At 35.6% G+C, this 20,312-nt stretch overlaps 1 protein-coding gene across 1 annotated transcript in view; it reads right to left on the reverse strand.

Moving 5' to 3' along the window:
- Positions 1 to 8,099: 8,099 nt before the first annotated feature.
- The window catches only part of nr3c2 (nuclear receptor subfamily 3, group C, member 2), a 160,106-nt gene continuing 147,893 nt past the window's right edge, over positions 8,100 to 20,312 (reverse strand). The window contains exons 8-9 of the mRNA XM_066718452.1: positions 19,978 to 20,135; positions 8,100 to 12,699 (exon numbers count right to left, since the gene is read on the reverse strand). Coding sequence (XP_066574549.1) covers positions 12,544 to 12,699; positions 19,978 to 20,135 — 314 coding nt within the window. The 3' untranslated portion in view covers positions 8,100 to 12,543. The remainder of the gene's footprint in view (positions 12,700 to 19,977; positions 20,136 to 20,312) is intronic.

A 20,312-nucleotide genomic window follows, 5' to 3' on the forward strand; every position in this document is an offset into this window, starting at 1 on the left:
AAGGTTAAGAATCACTGGTATAGAACATCTGAAGCTTGCCTTACTCTTAAGTATTTACATATGCTTTTTTTTTGGTTTAAGTGTTGGGAATTACTGTAAAACATTGAAGGATCTTTTGCTAATGTTCTATTAATAGACTCCAAGATCTGTGAGACAATCTGCGGGGGAAGTAAGGTGAGTCACTAGGTAGACAAGACATCCTTGCTGGGGGAAGATAGCATGAAGGTATGTATATATGCAAGGCAGAGGCATGAGACAAAGCACACAACATTTGAGCCATGCACTGTCAAAGACACCCGCTATTTTTCACACTGGAGGCCCACAGTGACCAACACCTCGAATCTCATGGCTCTTGAGATGCCACAGGGGTCGCTGGACTACAGAGGACCGAGTTGTCCAGATTGCATAAGGCTCTGGGATGCTTCCCCCACTGTCCTTTACACTCCAACAGGGAGAACAGCAGCTCCCCCATTTTTATTTTATTTTATAATTACCTCCCACACATTTTTCCTAAACCAAGGTGGGTCATGTGATATTCTAATAGTTTTGTTGCAGTAATGAATGTAGAAAGTCCTTTGTCCAGTTGGATGTAATCATATGATAATTATAATATTAATACAACAAACTTCTGGCTTGTTCTAAAGAATGCAAATCTGAATTGGAGTTGCAGCACAATAACCCATACTGGCAAAAGCAAATCAGACGCATTTAATGAGATGGGCAAATGATTCAGATTATTAAACTCTCAAGGCTTTTTATCTTAAGGAGTTCTCCGTCTGCAGTGCAGTTTAATGTATCACTGTGGAGACAGAATCATTTTCTCCTGCAGGTTTATAAAGGTCATTTGTACTGGATGGTAAGTTCCACATTTGAAAGTGCTCTATGAGGTAGATGTATAATGGCTCCCTGTGGTATTAGAGTCTACTTGCCAACAGTCTTTACAGGTTCTGTAATTGAATGTCTGTTATCATTTCATCTGTTATCCTTTACATTTGTTGCTGAAGATAAGCCATTCACGAAAACCTGGCACTTTAGGATTTCAGGTTTAGGATTTTACAGTTATGAAAGATAAATAAAAAAAATCATTTTTTTATTATGATCTGCTTTTTAGCACTTCCGATTCTCTGAAGGCAGTGATAGACAGCAAGCCATTCCACAGATGGCTCTCACTCACTAGTCTGAGGAGGGAAAAAAAAACATCAGGAAGAATTCATTTTATTTGTGCTTCTTCAGTTCTTAACATTTACTTTTTCCATTCCAGGTCCAAGATATAAATACATTGCTGTGATGTATAGCGACCTATTACTGTAAATACTACCACACCTTACACAATGTTCAGGAACGTGTTTTGTTTTTAGGTTTTAAGGTTTGTGTGTTGTGTTTGTGTACCCCAAATTCCAGGTACAAATAAGCTCAATCTTATTCACCTTATAAACCATCTCAATAATATAATCTGTGATTGTCTTTGCTTGAAGCTGTTCCAGAAATACTTTTACTTCAACACTTCAGGTGTGATTGTATGACTGTTAATTCCTGAATGTACATGACTTGTATGACCTTTCATTACTTATACCAATTCCAAATTATTTAACTGTAACTGGAAGAAAGGTGGAAATGCAGAAAACATGTTGAAAATGTTGAAAAAAAACATTAATCTTTGGGGAATTATGGCAGTGTTGCCGATGAAAGTAATCCTGCTCTTATGAAATTGATGTGGCTGAGATTTTTACAGACAATGGCTTCACCTGACTTTCAAAAGAAAGGGAATGTCAGAATGTGTCAATTTATTGTTTTAGATTTGGTGGACCAAGGAAGAAGAGTGACTATCTGTAGGCACTACCCAAATGTCCACTTTCTCTTGCAGTGGTCTTCTTATAAATGGACTTCCAGCACCCAGGTAGAATGGGTATTGACAATGTGACATTAAGTAGAAGCCAGTAGTAAAGATTTTGAAAAGAAGACAAAGTTCGAATTTCAGATATGACAACTAAAAACTTAGGCAGGAAAAGCTGTGCTGGGAAAAACAGGCAGTGAAATTAGATTTCTAATAAATTTAGGCTGTCTGGCAGTGCTAGACTGTAATAGCTACTGGTAATCTTTTGCTAGATTTGGATTTCCAAAGAGTGGGATGAACACAGAGAAAAGTGCAAAATAAATTTGGCAGTCTTGAGTGTGGGCTTGTGGGCAGATCAAAATCTAACAAGGTTAATTGCAAGTGTCTCTGGGGATGTGTGTTCATTTCATTATTACTGTACTTTTCTGGTGGGTGAAGAAAAGCTGTTCCAATAAAAGTTTTTAGTTTTCAATTGTATTCTAGTCTATTTTATAAGTTAATTGTTTTGTAACTTACACTTTTATACACAGTGTAACCGCATAGACATCCCGGTCACCAGATGGTGCTATTGGTTTTCCCTTCAATACATTTTCTCTCTCATAATGAAAAGACTAGGTAGGCCTAGTTTTTCGTGTAATTCTTTTTGATAAATACACAATTAGAAACTAGAGACCGGGAGCTTTCAAACAATGTCTTACTCACGTATGTAGGTTATAGTATTGCTACAGTATTGCACAATTGGCCATTTGTCAGAGTGTACAGGGCTAATTTGCATATGTTCATATTTTTGTTTATTTCACTAGGTCAGTCGATTAACCCTTTATAAGATGAAAAGGCACACATTTTTCTTTCATTTTATATAAGATAAACGCATATGGCACAAACTATCAAGGAGCTACACACAAATAAATAAACAGGAAAAAAATGAAAAATAGGCCTGAGTGTTAAAGTGTTAATTTCAAATTAAATCATAGAAAGTAAATTTAATTGACAGATTCATGGTTTTTATTCAATTATAAAACATATTTTTGCAAGTATGATTTAACTGTTTGCAATGTTTCAATGATGAAAAGAAGCAATAAATTACAATATTGAATCGCAATACACATAGAATCGTGAGGATCATGAAAATCGCAATACATATCGTATTGACACACAAATATTGTGATAATATTCTAAGGTACCCTGCAATTCCCAGCCCTATTAGCTCATCGCTGTGAACAATCAGTTCAGTTTTACAACTGTAACACCTACTCATTCAGTAACAAAGGGATACAGAAAAATGGGCATGCATGCTCCACCTACAGCAGAGCCCAGATCCCACCACCGCTGTGGCTTTCTGGAGATGATGGTGAACTGATTCCACTAGGGGGCAGCCTCATCTACGCTACATTAAACCTCTGCAGGGATCACTAAACAAGAAACTGCACTGGGATATGCAGTACCTGATTTATATAAATTACAGAATTTCATATCCCAACAAATTTCAGGTACAGGTACTTACTTCCTCTTCCACCACTGTTTTTACTCTGTGAAAATATAGGATGCTGTCAGGGAGTGTGTGAACCTTATAGACAGTGATGGCAGTGATCATAAACACACAGAGAAAGCAAAAGAAAACGTGTGGCTCCTAAGGCACACACACATGCAAACATACACAATGTGGATACACACACACAGGCACACACAAATAAATTCAGTGCTACCTGACCAAACAAATTCCTGAATGCCAAAAATAACAAAAACACAAGAGCCCTTGCTCTCGCACCACTCCACACTCTGCGGGAAACCCTTCACATGCACGCAAACACACACACATACATGTAGAAACACCCCCACCGCACACAGCAAACACATACAACATGCACACAAAAGTACACAGGACTCCAGTCCCTGTCTGTGTGCAGTTACAAGTAGCAGGACTCACAGGTCAGACAGTTGGCGCTTGGAGTCGGTGCTCTGCCCTTCTTATGCAATGGTAGAGAGAGTCTCTGTGGCAAAAGAGTTGAGAAACACAGGGGCTTCAGAACGTGGACTGCATTGAGAAGATTCTGACAGGGCATCTCACTTCTCAGACCCCCAGTCTAATACTTATTTTGTTCTAGGAATCTCAACAATACAGTCTAGTCTGGATTATTCCAGTGAGTGTGGGGGTGTCACAGTCTTCTGTCTGTGGGCCTGACTTCTTTTGCTGCCACTCCTACAGAATCTCCAGCATCACATCAGTTTTTTAAAGGAGACAAAGAAAAAGAGATTAAATGCAGAAAAGTCACTTGTGTTTATTTTCTAACAGTAATGTGAAGCAGGTGTCCAAGTTTAAAACATTAAAAACTTACAAGAAAACAAACTTTTTTTTAAATGAATCAAATATTAGTTAACACACAGCTCACTAGCACAGTGCAGTAACACACTGACACAGCTCACTACAACAGCACAGTATCGTTACCACACTGCTCACTACAACATCATAGTAACACACTGACATGGCTCATCAACAGTACAGTAACACAGTCACTAGCACAGCACAGTAACACACTCTCCCACAGCTACTAGCAAAGCGCAAAACCCATAGATACATGTATTAAAATTGATATACAAATGCATTTGCTTATAACCAATTACAATTAAATAATAGAATCAAGACCTGAAACTAGCTAAAAATTGGCTTGTGGTAGTTCATGTGGTGCCCCCTACACACTGGCTGGTTTATCTGCATGACCTGTTGACTCATGGGAGCAGCTTTGCTGATGTCATCACTACACTGAGGAAGGTCCTGGAGAGGGCGACCAAGGCTGGGCTGAAGCTGAGAAGGCCCTGCTGCAGAGGGAGGTGTCCTTCCTTGGCCACTGGGTAAGTGGGGATGTGTTCCCACTAAGGTGAATAAGGTTGAAGCTTTTGGGACTGGGAGCTGAGAGCTGGCAGCTGAGAGCCTTCTTGGAACTCACCTCCTACTACCGTCGATTTGTGCCCCATTTTGCCACTATTGCTGCCCTGCTTAACCACCTGACCCAGTGGACTTCCCTGACTGGCACCAGGAGGAGGACCCCGAACCTGAGACTGAGGCTGTGGATTTGAGCATGACCACGCTCCCCAATTCTAGTGCATTGGTGAACCCAAATAATAACAAATATATAACAAACCTACATACAGTAATCAACTTGTTTTATTTACCACATTTTGCTAACACAAATATATAATTTTGGTGTTGTTTCCAATTACACAATAATCATAGCTTTTCAGGAGTACATTGTTCCAATTTAGTTGAGCAAAGACATAAGCAAAATGTATTTCTAAGGCACAGGTGGCCAAGGATCAGTGGATTGCATAAGTATTCACCCCCCAAGCAATTTTATATCTATAGCTCCAAAGGTAGCCTCCCGGTTAGCATCCTAACTAATTGGGATTAGTTCTATATGTAATCACGTTTGAAGAACCGGTATAAGTGTTTTATATTAACTGTATAATGTGTAGTATTAATATTAGCATTAGAAATAATAGCATGTATACAGACCTATCAAATTGGAGTTATCAAGCTAGCAAAAAGTCAACAAGGTTATTAAGGGTACATCTTCTAGAAGTTCCTCTATCCACTTTTTCTTCTGTCTTTCTATGATAAGAGAACAACCCATGGGTGTACAGCCCACAGGTTTTTGCCCATTTGCTTAGTGTCTGTTTGTGGATATCTTGTTCTTCTCCCAAAGCTGAAGATGTTCCCTCATTGTCCATCGGTAAAGAAAACCGTTAAAGCAAACCGTGAGATGGGGCAGTTTTTATACCATAACAGGAAACACCTGCTTCCATGATGGCCCTCCCTCCTCCAGAAGAACAGCCTACAACCGTTGCAGAACTTGCACCTTTTGAAGCTTTTGATTGGATAAACAGTCACAGTGCACGACGTCATTTTCCCTTTAAAATTGTACAAATTTCTGTAAAGAATTAACGCCCCGTTTCCACCGGCTGAGCGTCCGGACGCGCCGTGTTTAGTGGAGGTTAAATATCTGCTGCTGGACGCGTCCGTAACGTCCGTCCACTGAGGACATGATTCACTATCAGCAGCGGAGGTGTGTGTTTGACTGGAGACACAGGGAGGAGATCAGAGACATTGTGTCGGAAGATATAATCTCAAGTGCCGTGTGCGATCACGAAGAAATTAGTTTTATTAGCAGCATGGAGTGAAACCCACGTACAGAAACAGTGACTGATACAGTTAATACCCGAGTGCATTAAACATTGTGATTCACAGACTAGTTACAATAAACTGGAGGATAATAATCGCATCAGCAGCCGATGGTATTAATATTGAATGACAGCTGGCCGGTGTTCAGGCTGTGTTGAGTGAATGTGTGCAGGACAATCCAGACACAGTCAGTGTGAAGGAACATGATTCAATTAATATGTGCCCATTTACAAGATCAATTAATGAATAAATTAATACAGCAGATCTGGGTTTCCCTCTAAAACATTAAGGACTGGTTTAATAAATGCGTCCATAAACGCCATGACCGAGACGCGCACTTTAGTTCATTATAAGCTGCTATATTGTATCTGGATGATTAATGTGAAATGTGTGTATTTTGTTTCAACTGTAACTTACCCGGGTTAAAGACGTCTGATAAGTACATTATAAATAATACGGCAAAAAGTATCGTTTGCAGTTACAGATCTGTAGTAAGAGTAATAAGTGAAGGGAGTCACACTGTGCGTTTAAAATACATATATACCAGCACAAATGATGACGATATAATATCAATACATATTCGCTATTTATTATTATTGTTGCGCATGGAAACGTATTCTTACGTCAACATGCTTGTCTGAATATAATGTCGTTTAGCTCTTCCTAATATCTCTGAACAGAAACTTGTATTTATTACGCTGTTCACAATCATGTAAAGCACACATAATAAACCGCAAAGTCCTCTCTCGTCAGGTGTGTCGCAGTGTTTCTGTCTGTTTTTAACACGAACAAAAACCAGACCCGCAGTCGCTGCTGCTCATCAGGACGGATCTCAGCGGCTGGTTGACAAGCAGCTCTGGACTCCGGCGCGACACGCATGACACGGCGCTAAAGCCGGTGGACCCCAGGCATAAGTTTCACCGCCGGGTCGCCCTTCTTCCGAGCTTTTTAAATACATATCTTACTCTCTGGACTTCAAAGACTTCAATTCTTTACGGGGCTCTTCAATGTTCATTTAAGAAAAAACGTATTTACAAATGTAGTTACAATTGTGTAATTACATATACCATTAATCATTTGTACAGATTAAGTGCATTGTAATAATGATGTAGTTACTGAGTACCTACTATGTAAATACACTGTAACTAAGGAGGCATTGTAAAGTGTTACAAAATGTTCTAGAAGTACAAATTTGTTATTGGTAATATAAGTAGTAGCAGACCTCTATCAAAGGTGAGTTATGGGCTAATTTAGTTCTGCTTTTCTGTTTAACTATCATTGTTATGTATATAAATATAATCAATGTATCAATTATCACTACTAGATTTCACAATTGCAGAAACTATGCATGGCTGTAGGTGCCTGCATTTGCCCGTCACTCTGCTGAGAGGTTAAAAAGCAATGAACAATAATTTGTCCTGAAGTGTCCTTTATTGAAACATTTTTGAAAAATATGGTGTTCCCGAAGAAGAAAAAACTATAGCGTAAGGATTATGTAATTTGTATTGTAGTTGCTCCATCTCTGCCATCCTAGTTATTTTGACAGTGAGATTCCTAGCTATACCCCTCTGCTATGCTTTATGAGAGGCAGCTCAAAAATAACTGCTGTTAAACAAAATAAACAGTGTCTAATGTGACACAAATTAAAAAGGAGTAAATACAGATGTTGTGTCGTTTGGATATGTGTAGTGTTGGGATACTTTGTCACAATCTGGTTTGAATTAGATTACATCATACTTAGTGATTTTTTTTTGGATAAGTCAGTAACATCTCACTATGGAGCAAGAACAACCCATTTGAATTCAGAAATGTTCTGCAAAACAAACAAACAAAAAAAACATGATGCATATATTTAAGACATTTGTATGTTATTTTGTGCAACATCACTTATGCAAACTCTCTATATAATTTCCATTTTAATTTACGACATGATTCTTTTCTTTATAAAGAGTTGTGGTTGTTATTGTTGATATAATGTCTGTGGTATTTATACTGTCATCTTAGAAACTACACTGCAATAATTCTTTGTATCCAATTCTTTAACTTCTGTTTCTCATGTTTGTTCTGAAAAATAATCTTAGACACATGTATTGGTTAAAGGATTTATTGGAATCCCTTGATATTTTTGCAAACAGTTATAGACATATCTGCTTAAAGATATATTTCACCTGTATGAACTAAATGTTTATGCTGCAATTGTAATGAAAAGTGTATGATGGATAGTACCAAAAAAATATTTTACAAAGCACTGGACAAAAATAATATGAATAACAATAAAATAAAATCAAAAGCAAATAATTAGTGAAATGCTTGTGAAATGGAGTTGATTGGGGATATGGCTTAATTGCTCTTACATATAAATATTAAAAATAGAAACAAAATTTAAAATGAGAATAAGCTCCCAGCTTAACTGAAGAGGACCTCTGATGGATAAATAGAAGTCAGAATGGTTATCTACATTTTCCTCTAAATTTATTTTTGAACAGAGACATCATGAGCTCTTGACTGTCACATTTTAACTAAAAGTAATTTGTCAACATTTAAATCGGTTGTGATCCAAAGCAGTTAAAATGTTATTTTACACATGTTTTTAATCTTGTAGGCTAAACTTACATTTCAAGAAAATTTAAATGATTGGACAACATAGCAGTACAAACACATGAAGTCTCTGTTAAAGGCTAAGACAAACAAACTTATCCTCTTAGAATTTCAAATTAAAACAATTATACAGAGAACAGTCAGTGTGCAGTACAGCACATTTAGTAATGCCATGGCTTTGTGTAATTTTGCATACATAACACACCATAAGTGTGGACTAATGTGCTGCCACACCAGGGGTTTATTTCGACCCAGACCGCACATCAATATATATATATATATATATTGATTCCTTTACTGTTCTATCGAATAATAGCTTCAGTACATTTTTTAAGTCATCAGTTTTAAAAAGCAGAGGAGTTTTTTATTTTTGTTTTCTTTTTCCTTTAAGAGAATACATCATTTTGGCTTTTTGCTTAGTACAATATTTAGTTTTCTTCAAACTCAAACATGGCTTTAAGTCTTTTCTGACTACGAAACATTTGTGACAGGAACTGAAATAGAAAGAACCAGAGATAAACAGGCCAATGCATAGATCTGAGACCACTAAAGATTTAGAAATAGAATCCAAACACCCACATCTAACAGAGCATAAAATCCACAGTGATGCTTTAATTTCCATCCTCCTCCCATGCAGTTGGAAAACTGGGAACCCTCAATGGGTAGGATCTAATATCCCACTTAGGCTATTCTACCGGTCACAGACTTCTGGACAAATTGAAAAGCAAGGGAAAAATAATTAGAGGCAGATAGTTTAATAAAATGTCTACATTCCAATTCAAAGGATTAACAATATGCATAGGACTGTCAGTTCCACCCTGAATATTATACTAGTGGTAGCAACAACTTTGTACGCTCTGTTCACTTTGATGTGCTCAGATGTAAATATTTTTCTCATAATTCAATATTTAAAGCTTTCTATATTAATTTGACAACTTAGTATGAATGATGAAACAGTATTCATGTATAGAATAAATCCTGACTTGTACTGCTTCTAAAAGCCTGTTGTTCTATGCTGTCACATTTGAAATATATTAGAAAGCAAACAAATTATAAAACTCTTTGCTGCTAGTGTTTTCTTTTTAACTGAAACCTGAATAATATGTATGATTTCACAACAGTACTAATGCGAAGTAAAATTAGCTTCAAACTGGAAAGTTATCAAATTAAAGCAGATCTACTACTAGGTATACATTTATTGTATTATGTCCACTTTTTTAATTGAAAAGCTATTTTTCAATTTGTTGCCAATTTTATACTCACTCAATTAAAACAAAACATACACAAACGTAGGTATCTTTAACTAAGCCTTAATGCTTAAAGCAAAGAAATTAATTAGTCTAACATTTAGTTAGACTTCAGTTCCAACATTTTAGGTTACTGTCTGTTACAATAATATTGTACATTCATCTTTTTTTCTAAATGCTCTCCAGCTGGCTTCTTTTGGTGCAATCATTGCTACCATTACTACAGGCCAGATAAAAAAGCAGATATAATTAGTGGGAGCCAGAAAAAACTACACATTTTTAAACAATATACAAAGGTAAAGTAGAAATGCTTGATAATAATGAATAAAGTGATTCACTGTGGTTATTTACAACAGATACTGTAAAATGGTAAATTGGATAAGATAAAAAGGCACAACTTTCCCTTCTTTAAATACACTGTAAACATCTCTTCAATATGCATGCATAAACATATCACTTTACAAAAATTTGTTTTAGACAAAGTACTTAAATATTTTTCCAGCAAAATAGAATTCTTTCAAAAAATACTTTCCCATTCGTCCTATTAACCATTAACACGTTTGTCTCATTTATAAAAAAAAAAAAAAAACAAAACAAAAAAAAACCTTACAGCTTATTTCAGGTCCTTCACAAATTTATACACATAGCAATGTACAGAACAGCAAAAAACTGCAAAAATAATTTGTAACAGCCTGCAAAAGTAATTTATTTTTTCTTTCATTTGTTTGAAATGTTGTAAGCCTTTTGTGGTGTGCTGTTACGTATCTTTCCCCTATCAGGGACAGTGTAAGAACCGAACACGAAGCACTTAATTGTTAGCTCATGTTGAACAGCAACTACCATAGGTGAACAAACCCATCTATTATTCCACACCGTGTTCCTTAAAAAATGAATACTAATGCCCCAAATACCACATTTACTCTTCTGTGCAAATCTAAGGTAGGCAATAGGAAGTATATAATCCTATATTTAAAAAACTGCCCTGAAGAAAAAGAGGATCAACTTCTATTTGCCTTTGCTTGCCAAAACGCCCACTCCCATGTTTCATCCTCAAGTTTAACACAAAATGGGCTATTTGAATCTTTAGCATTTCAACTGGTACTTGCTTTCAGAGGCTGGTATTTATGGTATAAGAAGTTAAAATAACTAGATGGAATACTCAGCAGTGAAATTAAAAAGAAAGAAAATGAATAACTGAACATGAAACGACTGATTTTGTGATAAATGTACATGTTTTCAATACATTATTTTCAGTTTCATCTTAATAGTAGTATCAATCAAGTTTGTAAACTACTTTAAGTTGTTTTTGTATTTTTTATTTTTTTAGAATTTCACATTTAGACTCAAACCTATGATTTTCAACATTATTTTTAGGTTCCAGTAAAAAACTTACCATTGTTGCAGCAAATTATGAACTTCAGGTTCATCTGTACATGTAAAACTACCAGTAAGCACTAAAGTTTGACATCTGCTTTTCTTTAACAAAAGAAGCACCAGGTTAAAAAATATTTGTGAGAAATGGTTTATAAAATGTATTATAGCACATGTATATAAATGTTTATTAGATTGTTTGCTGGAACCTTGAATAAAGTAAAAATATTTTCATAGAGAGCTTATTTTAATTTGGTCAGATACTGGCCTTAAGATCATAAAAACAAAACTGTCCTTCTGTAACAAATATGTAAATTAGGGTTAAGCTTATGCAAACACACATTTGTTGTAAATTGCAGAATGATTCTATTTAAATACATATTGCAAGTTAAGTTGCATTCTTTGTAAGAGGGTTTAGGATTGGACACCTCGTTCTCACATTTATTCAGTTAGTTTTGCTCTACCACTGTGTATATATATATATATATATATACCTGTATGTTTCTTAGCCTCATAATGTGAACCTGCATAAACTAGAATTCACAATTCATCTGGAAATTAGTAATAAAAAGTCTTCCTGCCATTTTTACTAACTAGATTGTCTTTGAGTTAAATATATTTTAAAGTATACTATTTTTGTTTGCATAACAATAACAGCTTTTTGTTTGTGTTAAATGCTAATAAATTCATGCACATGTGTGTATTTCATAACTACAAGGAACTTCTACAGCTATATCTGAATTTCTACTTTTTCATCTACCATGAAACCTAAATTTGAATAGCCCTTTGGAAATCTCTCAAATATTCTGGCTAATACCCTAATTAGGTGCCTAGGTTTAATTTAATTTTCTACACAAAAGCAAGTTTATTATTCAGATTGAAGTATTTGTGTGCAATGCAGTAAATGTCAGTAATTTATTGCAAAGCAAATTGTAATTACCTTTTTTCGATAATATATTGTAATAATATTATTAATAAAAAAGCCACAGTTGTCAGTTACATTTTTGAGGGAGAGGTAAGGGGAGTGTGTGTGTGTGTGTGTGTGCTATTGTGTGTTAAAAAAATGTATGGCTTTATATCCATTTAAAATCCATTTTCATAGTCTCTGGGAAGGGGGCTGTTCTGGCATACGGATAGTCCCTCAGTGCATCATCTTCAAAAAAACTCTTCCACGCTCATCCTTCAAGACAGGTTCTCTAACTGAAGAGCATATGCAGGAGGGCATGATAAAAAAAACTCTCTTTCCCATCTCTTGTGGGTGTGGAATAATGCAGGCAACTTTAAGGCAAAGTCCTTTTGACGAGGCTCCATTTTGTTCACTTTTTGTGAAAGTAGAGTGTCCGGGTCATGCCCGATTCCACCTTTGGTATCTGGTCACTTATAATTTCCACCAGCATTTCTGGAAATTCCACTTTCAGGGCCTGGGACTCGCGGAAGGTGTAGAAGCAGAAATCTAGGAGATTACTCACCAGCTGGAAAATAAAAATAAAGAGACTTAACATGGGCAGAAATGAAGGATCTCTCTTTCTGACTGAACTGAAACCCAGGCTAAACTGATATTGAAACTATGAAATATAGAAAAAACATATACAAATCTGATATATACTGTCCATACTTTTAAATATTAGTTGTATGTTCTTGGTTTTCAAGAACGTCATGCGATAAGAAATTATCAATATAAATTACCATACGAGTGACCATATGACACCACAGTCCACAAGGACAGTTTGAGGCTGGGCAGTTTTAAAATGTAGGTTTTAAACATTAATAAATTAATTCTTAATTGGTTAAACCTTTGCTGAGACAACAGTCAATTCTTAATTGCAGGGCACAAAAAATAAGTCACTTTGATCAGGGGTTCACATGTACTGCTACTTTTTAGATTGAGTGAAAGGCTAATTTCTGTTCAAGCTAGTGTATTTTAGTTTTTTAATGGCCGGAATAAAAATGGTGACTTTAACATATTTGTGACTGCAAATAATACACAAATAAATAAACATGTATTTTATAATTTTTTGCAATTTCAAATATGCTACTGTTTGTCTTTTAGTCAATAATATATTATTATAGATAATATAGATAATAATAATTAATGATAAAGATCAATGAAACTTGAAAATTCTCTTAAAATCAATAACTCATATTATCTCAAAGTATCCTGGGAGCTATGGAATGGTTACCCTAAGCATACTTAAAAAAAAAAAAAGTAATACTATTTTCAGATTCAAACCAGCCATCAGTCTTTACAAGTTCTTCTTCATAGTGTGATAACATCTTCAAGCTAATCAACTTGCAAAGTGATTTATATATATATATATATATATATATATATATATATATATATATATATATATATATTATTTAGCTTTAGCAGCTCTTCAATTACAAACTCTGGTTGCTCACACATAGTAGTAAATGACACAGTATCAGCTGAAGCCAAGTAAAGTGCTGTGAAATGTTCTGTGAACTTGCACAGGCTGTTATGTTATTTTATAACAGCATGCCTTAAGCTGTATTCCATAATCATGTTTTGACATTACTCTAGTGAACATTATACTATTCCCAGTGATAGACTGACATGCACTTAGATATCCCACAGTTCTATAGGTTTGCCATATACTAATCCTATTGGCCACTCCATGTGTACATCACTACTCACAGTCCAGTGCATATATTAGAAAAGGTGTAGTACGACAAATAAATACTTGGATTGAAATGTACATTGCTATGGACTAACACATTACAACTGGTAGAGAATATACATTTTCTAACTGTGAAAGTGTTCAAAAAGGAAATACAGTTTTCCTTTTTTGTTTTTGCAATGCCTTACCATAGCATAGTATAAATGATTCATAGTTAAATATAAATATCCATATGCAAACAGCATAGTTGTTAAAATGTGAATATATAAAAGGTCAAAACCTTAATGTTGATGTAAACAATTCTGATTAAAAAACATAAAAACAAACAGGAGGATATTTTGATAATAGTCAATAGTACCTTATAACACCAAACATGAGAACTGCATTAAAAAAAACATGTGCAATTGAATTAAATATGTATTATATATCTTAAATCAGATTCAATTTAAATATATTAATTGTTCATTAATTCTTGTGAAATATAGTAACACAGCCTTAATATAAATCTATTTTTTGTAATATTATTCCGAAAAAGTGGGGCGACCACTGAGGTGAACTAGGGGCAGGATTAAATAAAAAATGTTCACAACGTGGGAGCCCAAAAAGTTGCATAAGAGTCTCAGGAGGGAATCTCGCAGTTCAGCTCCTCGCTGAATTAAATCTAAAATATGAGGACCTGCAAATAGGGAGGAGATGTGTTTTGCTGGCGTGGTTTCTGGGATGGGCGGGCAGTGCGAGAGGCACCGCGAGCCAATCACAGTGTCTGAAACTGAAGAGAAACTGGAGGAGGAAGAGCAAGATGGTCCTGCGAGAAGCACTGATGGGTCAATAAAGCAGATAAACACAGCGATCTGGTGCTCTGTGCTGTAAGTGCCTGTGCAAACCTGTGCTGGACGAGCTTTCTTTACACTTTGCCATAACCGTGATAGGCTTTAGACAACTTCAAAGTTGTCTAAAACTAGAGGATCTGCAAGAGCATTTTCAGGTTGTTTTCTCGCAGATATTTCTTGATTTAATACAGCAAAAATGGGGCCACTCCCACTGTATTGTTGGGCAGGATTAAATACAACTTTAACCAGCCACTAATAGCAAACTACACAACTATACATCATGGGATTTACATTAAAAAATAGAAGAAAGTAGCATCTAATTAAAAATGAAAGTGAGTGCAGTTGTGTAGTTTTCTAGTGGCGGCTGTGTGGAAGTTTTGTTTTATGCCCTCGCGTTATGCAAGAAAAGAGGTGCGAGAAGGTCGTTTTGTGGTGCAAATTGTGTTAATAAGTTCAGCAGCACGATTTCCATTAGCAGACATGCCGCTAATGCTTCTGCGAGCGACTTGCAACACAAACATTATTGATTTAATCCTGCCCTAGGTGAGTGAATGAGTAAACTATTAAATATAATTCTCAAACAAGGTTGTCAACTATGTAGTTTGAATCGTAAAACATATGTGTTCTGACCATTTGCTCATCCCCATTCTTGGGGGGAAGGGGGTGCCCAGGGAGACCATTTGCCAAGGGCATCACTTACCCTTGTGCTGGCCCTGCTAAGGCACATCACTGAGATAAGCACAGACAAGTGATGACTGCATTACGATGACAATTATGTTTATCGTTGGGGCCTTGAAATTCCCATCTAGTTTATAATGGGGTATCTATGGTCATGCAGACATAGTACACCATGCTTTAAACTATCCTACTGTAGAAAATTCACTAAAGTAAGCAAGAGGCTGCTTGATGATAAACCAAGAAAGTGCTCAGAATAGATTTTTAACAAGGTTACATAAAAATACAGACAGTTAATATATAGTATTACTGCCATATTAACATTTTCTAAGTGTTCTTGAGTGCATAAATTGTATGATAAGCCATACATACACACACACACACAGACATATATATATATATATATGTATAACTAAATTTATGCTGCCTATAAAATACATATAAAAGATTCTTTGTATATTGAGAAAATGTTTTTTTTTTTAATAATCTGCTTTCGACAGTAACACAGAAACACCTTTCATACATAAAAAAAATATATATGTATTGATTTAAAGAAAAGCAAAATCCCCTCATGTACTTCAATCATGAATTCAAGAAAATGCTGCAAAGACTGACTGAAACCAGTTAGGATTTACTTCCAATTCAATACAAATTTCTGAAATTCTTCCAAGTCAAGCAAATGATCTAGTTAAAAAATACAGGTCAGAAGGCTAAACAATAGACAGTGCTAAAGGCATAATTCAAATGAAATCACATAGCAGACTTATTCTAAACCATATTGGCACAACCTAGAATACTAACAGCATTATTGTGAATAACGCAGACTAAAACAAGTAGGTCATCAGCAAGGATTAAAATTCCAAGACATCATATTTGCAAACTTCACTTCTTTGGACATTTCAAAGCCTTTGCATCTAAAAAGACACCATTATGTTAAAGTTTAATGTACAACTAATAGTGTTGATAAGCTGTTTGCTGCAAAAAAAAGGCCAATTCAGTGCCTTTGGCTAATATGTTGTTTTTAGTCATGGTATCGAGTATTGTGATACTAAATGTGGTATTGGTATCAAAGTCAAAATTCTGGTATCGTGACAACACTATTCCAGACTCGAATGCACTGCACAGTGTGCACTAATTCGAGTTGTATGCATTGTGAGCCCCCCCCCATGCCCACGGGTACTTTGCCAGGACACTGATGATGCAACCTGTTGCATCACAGACAATCTCTTTGTTTAGATAGTAGTAGAGCTTTCGGATAATAAAGGCAGCTGCTTCCAACCATGTAGGTGCCTGGATAGAGACATGGGTGCAGTCAAGGACACCTATCACAATGTCGATAGTGCAACATCATAAAATCCATGCATTACTGTTTGCACTGGTACTGGAGAATGTAATGTTTTCCTCAGCATATCGCAGCAATGCGGTTAAGAACCGGCCCAGGCGGCAGGACACGTCGTACTGGGTGATCCCCACTGAATCAACTGTGACTGTCTGGAAAGTCCCGGTAGAAAGGACACATATACAGACAGACACCATCAGCTGTTCAGATATTGCAGCACTACGCAGGTTTGTTCTGGCCAGGTCATTATGCAGCATGTGACATAGATAATTCAGCAAGTCTCAGTTGAGACGATACCTTGACACAATTTGCTCATTGCTGAACTCCTCATATGAGGCCAGTACACCCTTTCAGCATATCTTCTCCTATATTTGGGCTGCTGTTGCCGGGTGTTCAGTGTAGCATTACTCTCCATTACTCTTACGCTGCATGCTACTAAGCACATTTCCCATGTATGTATGTATGTATATATGTATATATTTATTTATTTATTTATTGCCATTCAGTCAAAAGACATACAACCATATATAAATACAGACAGTTCCACACTTCCCCATTGTTGACTGTGTGCTAGAATGGTGCTGTGCGCAGAATTAACAACATCCTTTTATAAGCCTTAATCTGTGCTTTCCAAACCTGGTTTTGTGCGTGGTGCATACCTTACAATATAGCAGGATCATGCATATTGTCAGCCACTCTCCCCATATTACACCATGCATACAATTATTATTATTTATTTATTAGCAGACACCCTTAACTAATCTGTGCATAGCACAGTTTCAAATATGGCAAATAATGCACATTCATGCGTGATAGCAACACGCATACAAGATTTTGTACTCCCCTAGAGAGGGACGCAATATTGCAATACTTGGGTGGGGGGAAGGTTTGGGTTGCTGCATCTTTCGGAAAGTGTGTGTTAATGTAAAATCACTTATACTGGTCTTGTGTAAATAGAGAACCTACTTTTAAAATAACTGTGTCGGCGCCAGAGGTGCAAAGTCATATTCTGTGACACTTTCAGGAAGCCTCTGTAATGACAGGTGCATGTTTGCACTTATATATCGTATAGAAATTCCACTCAGGAATACATTTTTGGAATATCATGACCAATAATTTGGGGATCCTGACAATGTAATATTAATAATTTAATTGAATATGTAATATTTATATAAGAACCCTTTAAAATTAGTAATATATTCTGAAAGCACATGCTGCAGGTATATGGAAGGTATATGGAATGCTTCCAAAAATGGATGAATATAACTCTTTCTGGTAAATTACCAAAGAACTGGACATGTAATTTGAAACAACAGGTATTTGGAATGATCACTGATATCAAGGCTCACCTGTGGATCTTGGATGAATACAAATTTAAAATATGACAAGAATTATGTTAGAAGTATGGGTTGCGTTTGCTTTTATATTCATAGAGTAAAGCAGCTTACTGTACATGTAAATGTATATCCAAGTTTACAATCCAAACCTTCCATTGGCTCAAATTCTCAGTTTTGTGAAGCTGAGCCCAGATGTCACTTATTATGGATGAGGCTGAATATAAAAGCAATGATACTGAAAAGAAAACTCAGTAGGAGTGGCAAATATGGAGCAAATCCATGGCTGAACTCACAGTGTTGAATTACAACCGGCTGGGTCCAAACTGAAGGTAGTCTTTTGTAAGAGTGAAAATAAACGTTTATTTTTAGTGAAGAGTTTTTCATTGTGTAATATCAGAAAACTTAAAAAAGATGTGCTCATTAATGAAAGTCCTGGGCTCATTGTTGTATGTACTGTGTATGCATTCGACATGAATTTTAAAATATATAATTAGCAATGTTATTACTGTAACTTTCAACTCTCACATCTAAAATGTAATTTCACTTGGGTTGCCTATTAATGATACCAATTAAATTCTGAAATGCAGTATTTGCAATTATCTGTTTATTGGAGGCTAGCCTGTCTTTTTGATTTCCTGATACTTATTTTATAAAAGGAATTTGATATTAACAATCTAAGCTGGCAGGACAGTACTGGATTCCACTGGGTCCCCAGTCCTGATACAACCATTCTATTGATCAACTGGTCAATAAATCAACCAATAGTTCAATCAATCAATTAACAAACAAACAGAAACTATTACTTAAGTGCTGCAATTATGTGCATTGTCCTTGTTAAGAACAGTCTAGTTTAATCTCTATATTGAAACCTTGAAGGACTCCGTCACATTGATGATGTGCTCCTGCAGACAGATGCCCCTCGGGGTTGCCATAGTATCAACCATCATGAACAACTCCTAAGCAAAATTCCACGTTGGATCCACAGCCAGTTTTTAGGAAAAATGGCTGTAGAATCTCTGCTTTCCTGTGAGGACACTACAATTGACCTTCAAGCACCTTCAAGCACAACTGAAGCATCAGTAATTTATGATAGAAATGCAAAAGAACAATTATACTCATATAAGACTCTTCATAAGATTTGAAATAAAAGCAATATTAAAAGTAATCAAGTTTCTGCATTATTTTTATATTAAAATATGTTCTACACTTTTCATGATAATTCACATGGCCATTGATACCTTTCATTATAAGGTACTGCAGGCAAGAATGTCTGCCCCTTAGAAAATATGTGACAACTACTCATCCAAAACTTTAGAAGGCTACCAGGAATGTATTTCCTACTGAGTTTAATAGTGTGTCTAATGAGAGAAATACAATTCACAATCAAATCTAGACTTAGACCTCCACAATTTTCAGATTCTCACTGCATCAAAAGTATGTACTGATGCCAGAATAATTACAGAATACGCACACTGTACAGCATAAAGATTTAAAGTTGCTGAACTATATAAAAAAATATACAACAACAAATGTAGACACAATTATAATGAATCTTTATTTTAAGTGTTGGTGACGCCACCAGTTTTTTATGGCAATAAAAGCACCTTGTAATTTGCATGAGCTTCCAGAGGTTTGTTTTCTAATGCATGCACACAATAGGTAAAAATAACAAAGGAAAACAACAATACATGTGCCACAACAGCTGTTTAGACAGTTTTAGAAAACAGTTCATAATAATAATAATAATAATAATAATAATAATAATAATAATAATTATAATAATAATTACAAAGAATAGAGAATATTAATCTATTAAAACTCATTGAGTGCAATTCAAAATTCTATAAAAATATATTGTTTACTTTTGAAAAATAAGTACTCACCAGGTAACATTATGGTAATTAACAAATATACTCCCATTACTTACATCATGCGTGGCATCCAGTAGTTTGGTGAGCTGGTAGAACCTCTGCCACGTCTGTCCAGAGTTGTTTGTGGCCTTCCCTACTGATCTACGGAGTTCTTTTATGTAGTTCACTCTCATTTCCTCAAATGCTGCTTGGTTTTTCAGGCCTTCTTTGGGAACTGCAATAAAAAATAATAATAATAATCAAACCCTTTAAAGTGACAAAAGGCTAAAAAAGTGAAAGGAAAAGCTATTTTCACTTGTGTGAAAGACAGCACATAAATAAAACCACATGGAACACCTGGAACATAATCTACTGAGAATTCAAATTATATACTTAAAGGGGTTGACTTTCA

Source organism: Amia ocellicauda, chromosome 12 (genome assembly GCF_036373705.1).
Source record: "Amia ocellicauda isolate fAmiCal2 chromosome 12, fAmiCal2.hap1, whole genome shotgun sequence".
In the NCBI taxonomy this organism is placed as follows: domain Eukaryota; kingdom Metazoa; phylum Chordata; class Actinopteri; order Amiiformes; family Amiidae; genus Amia; species Amia ocellicauda.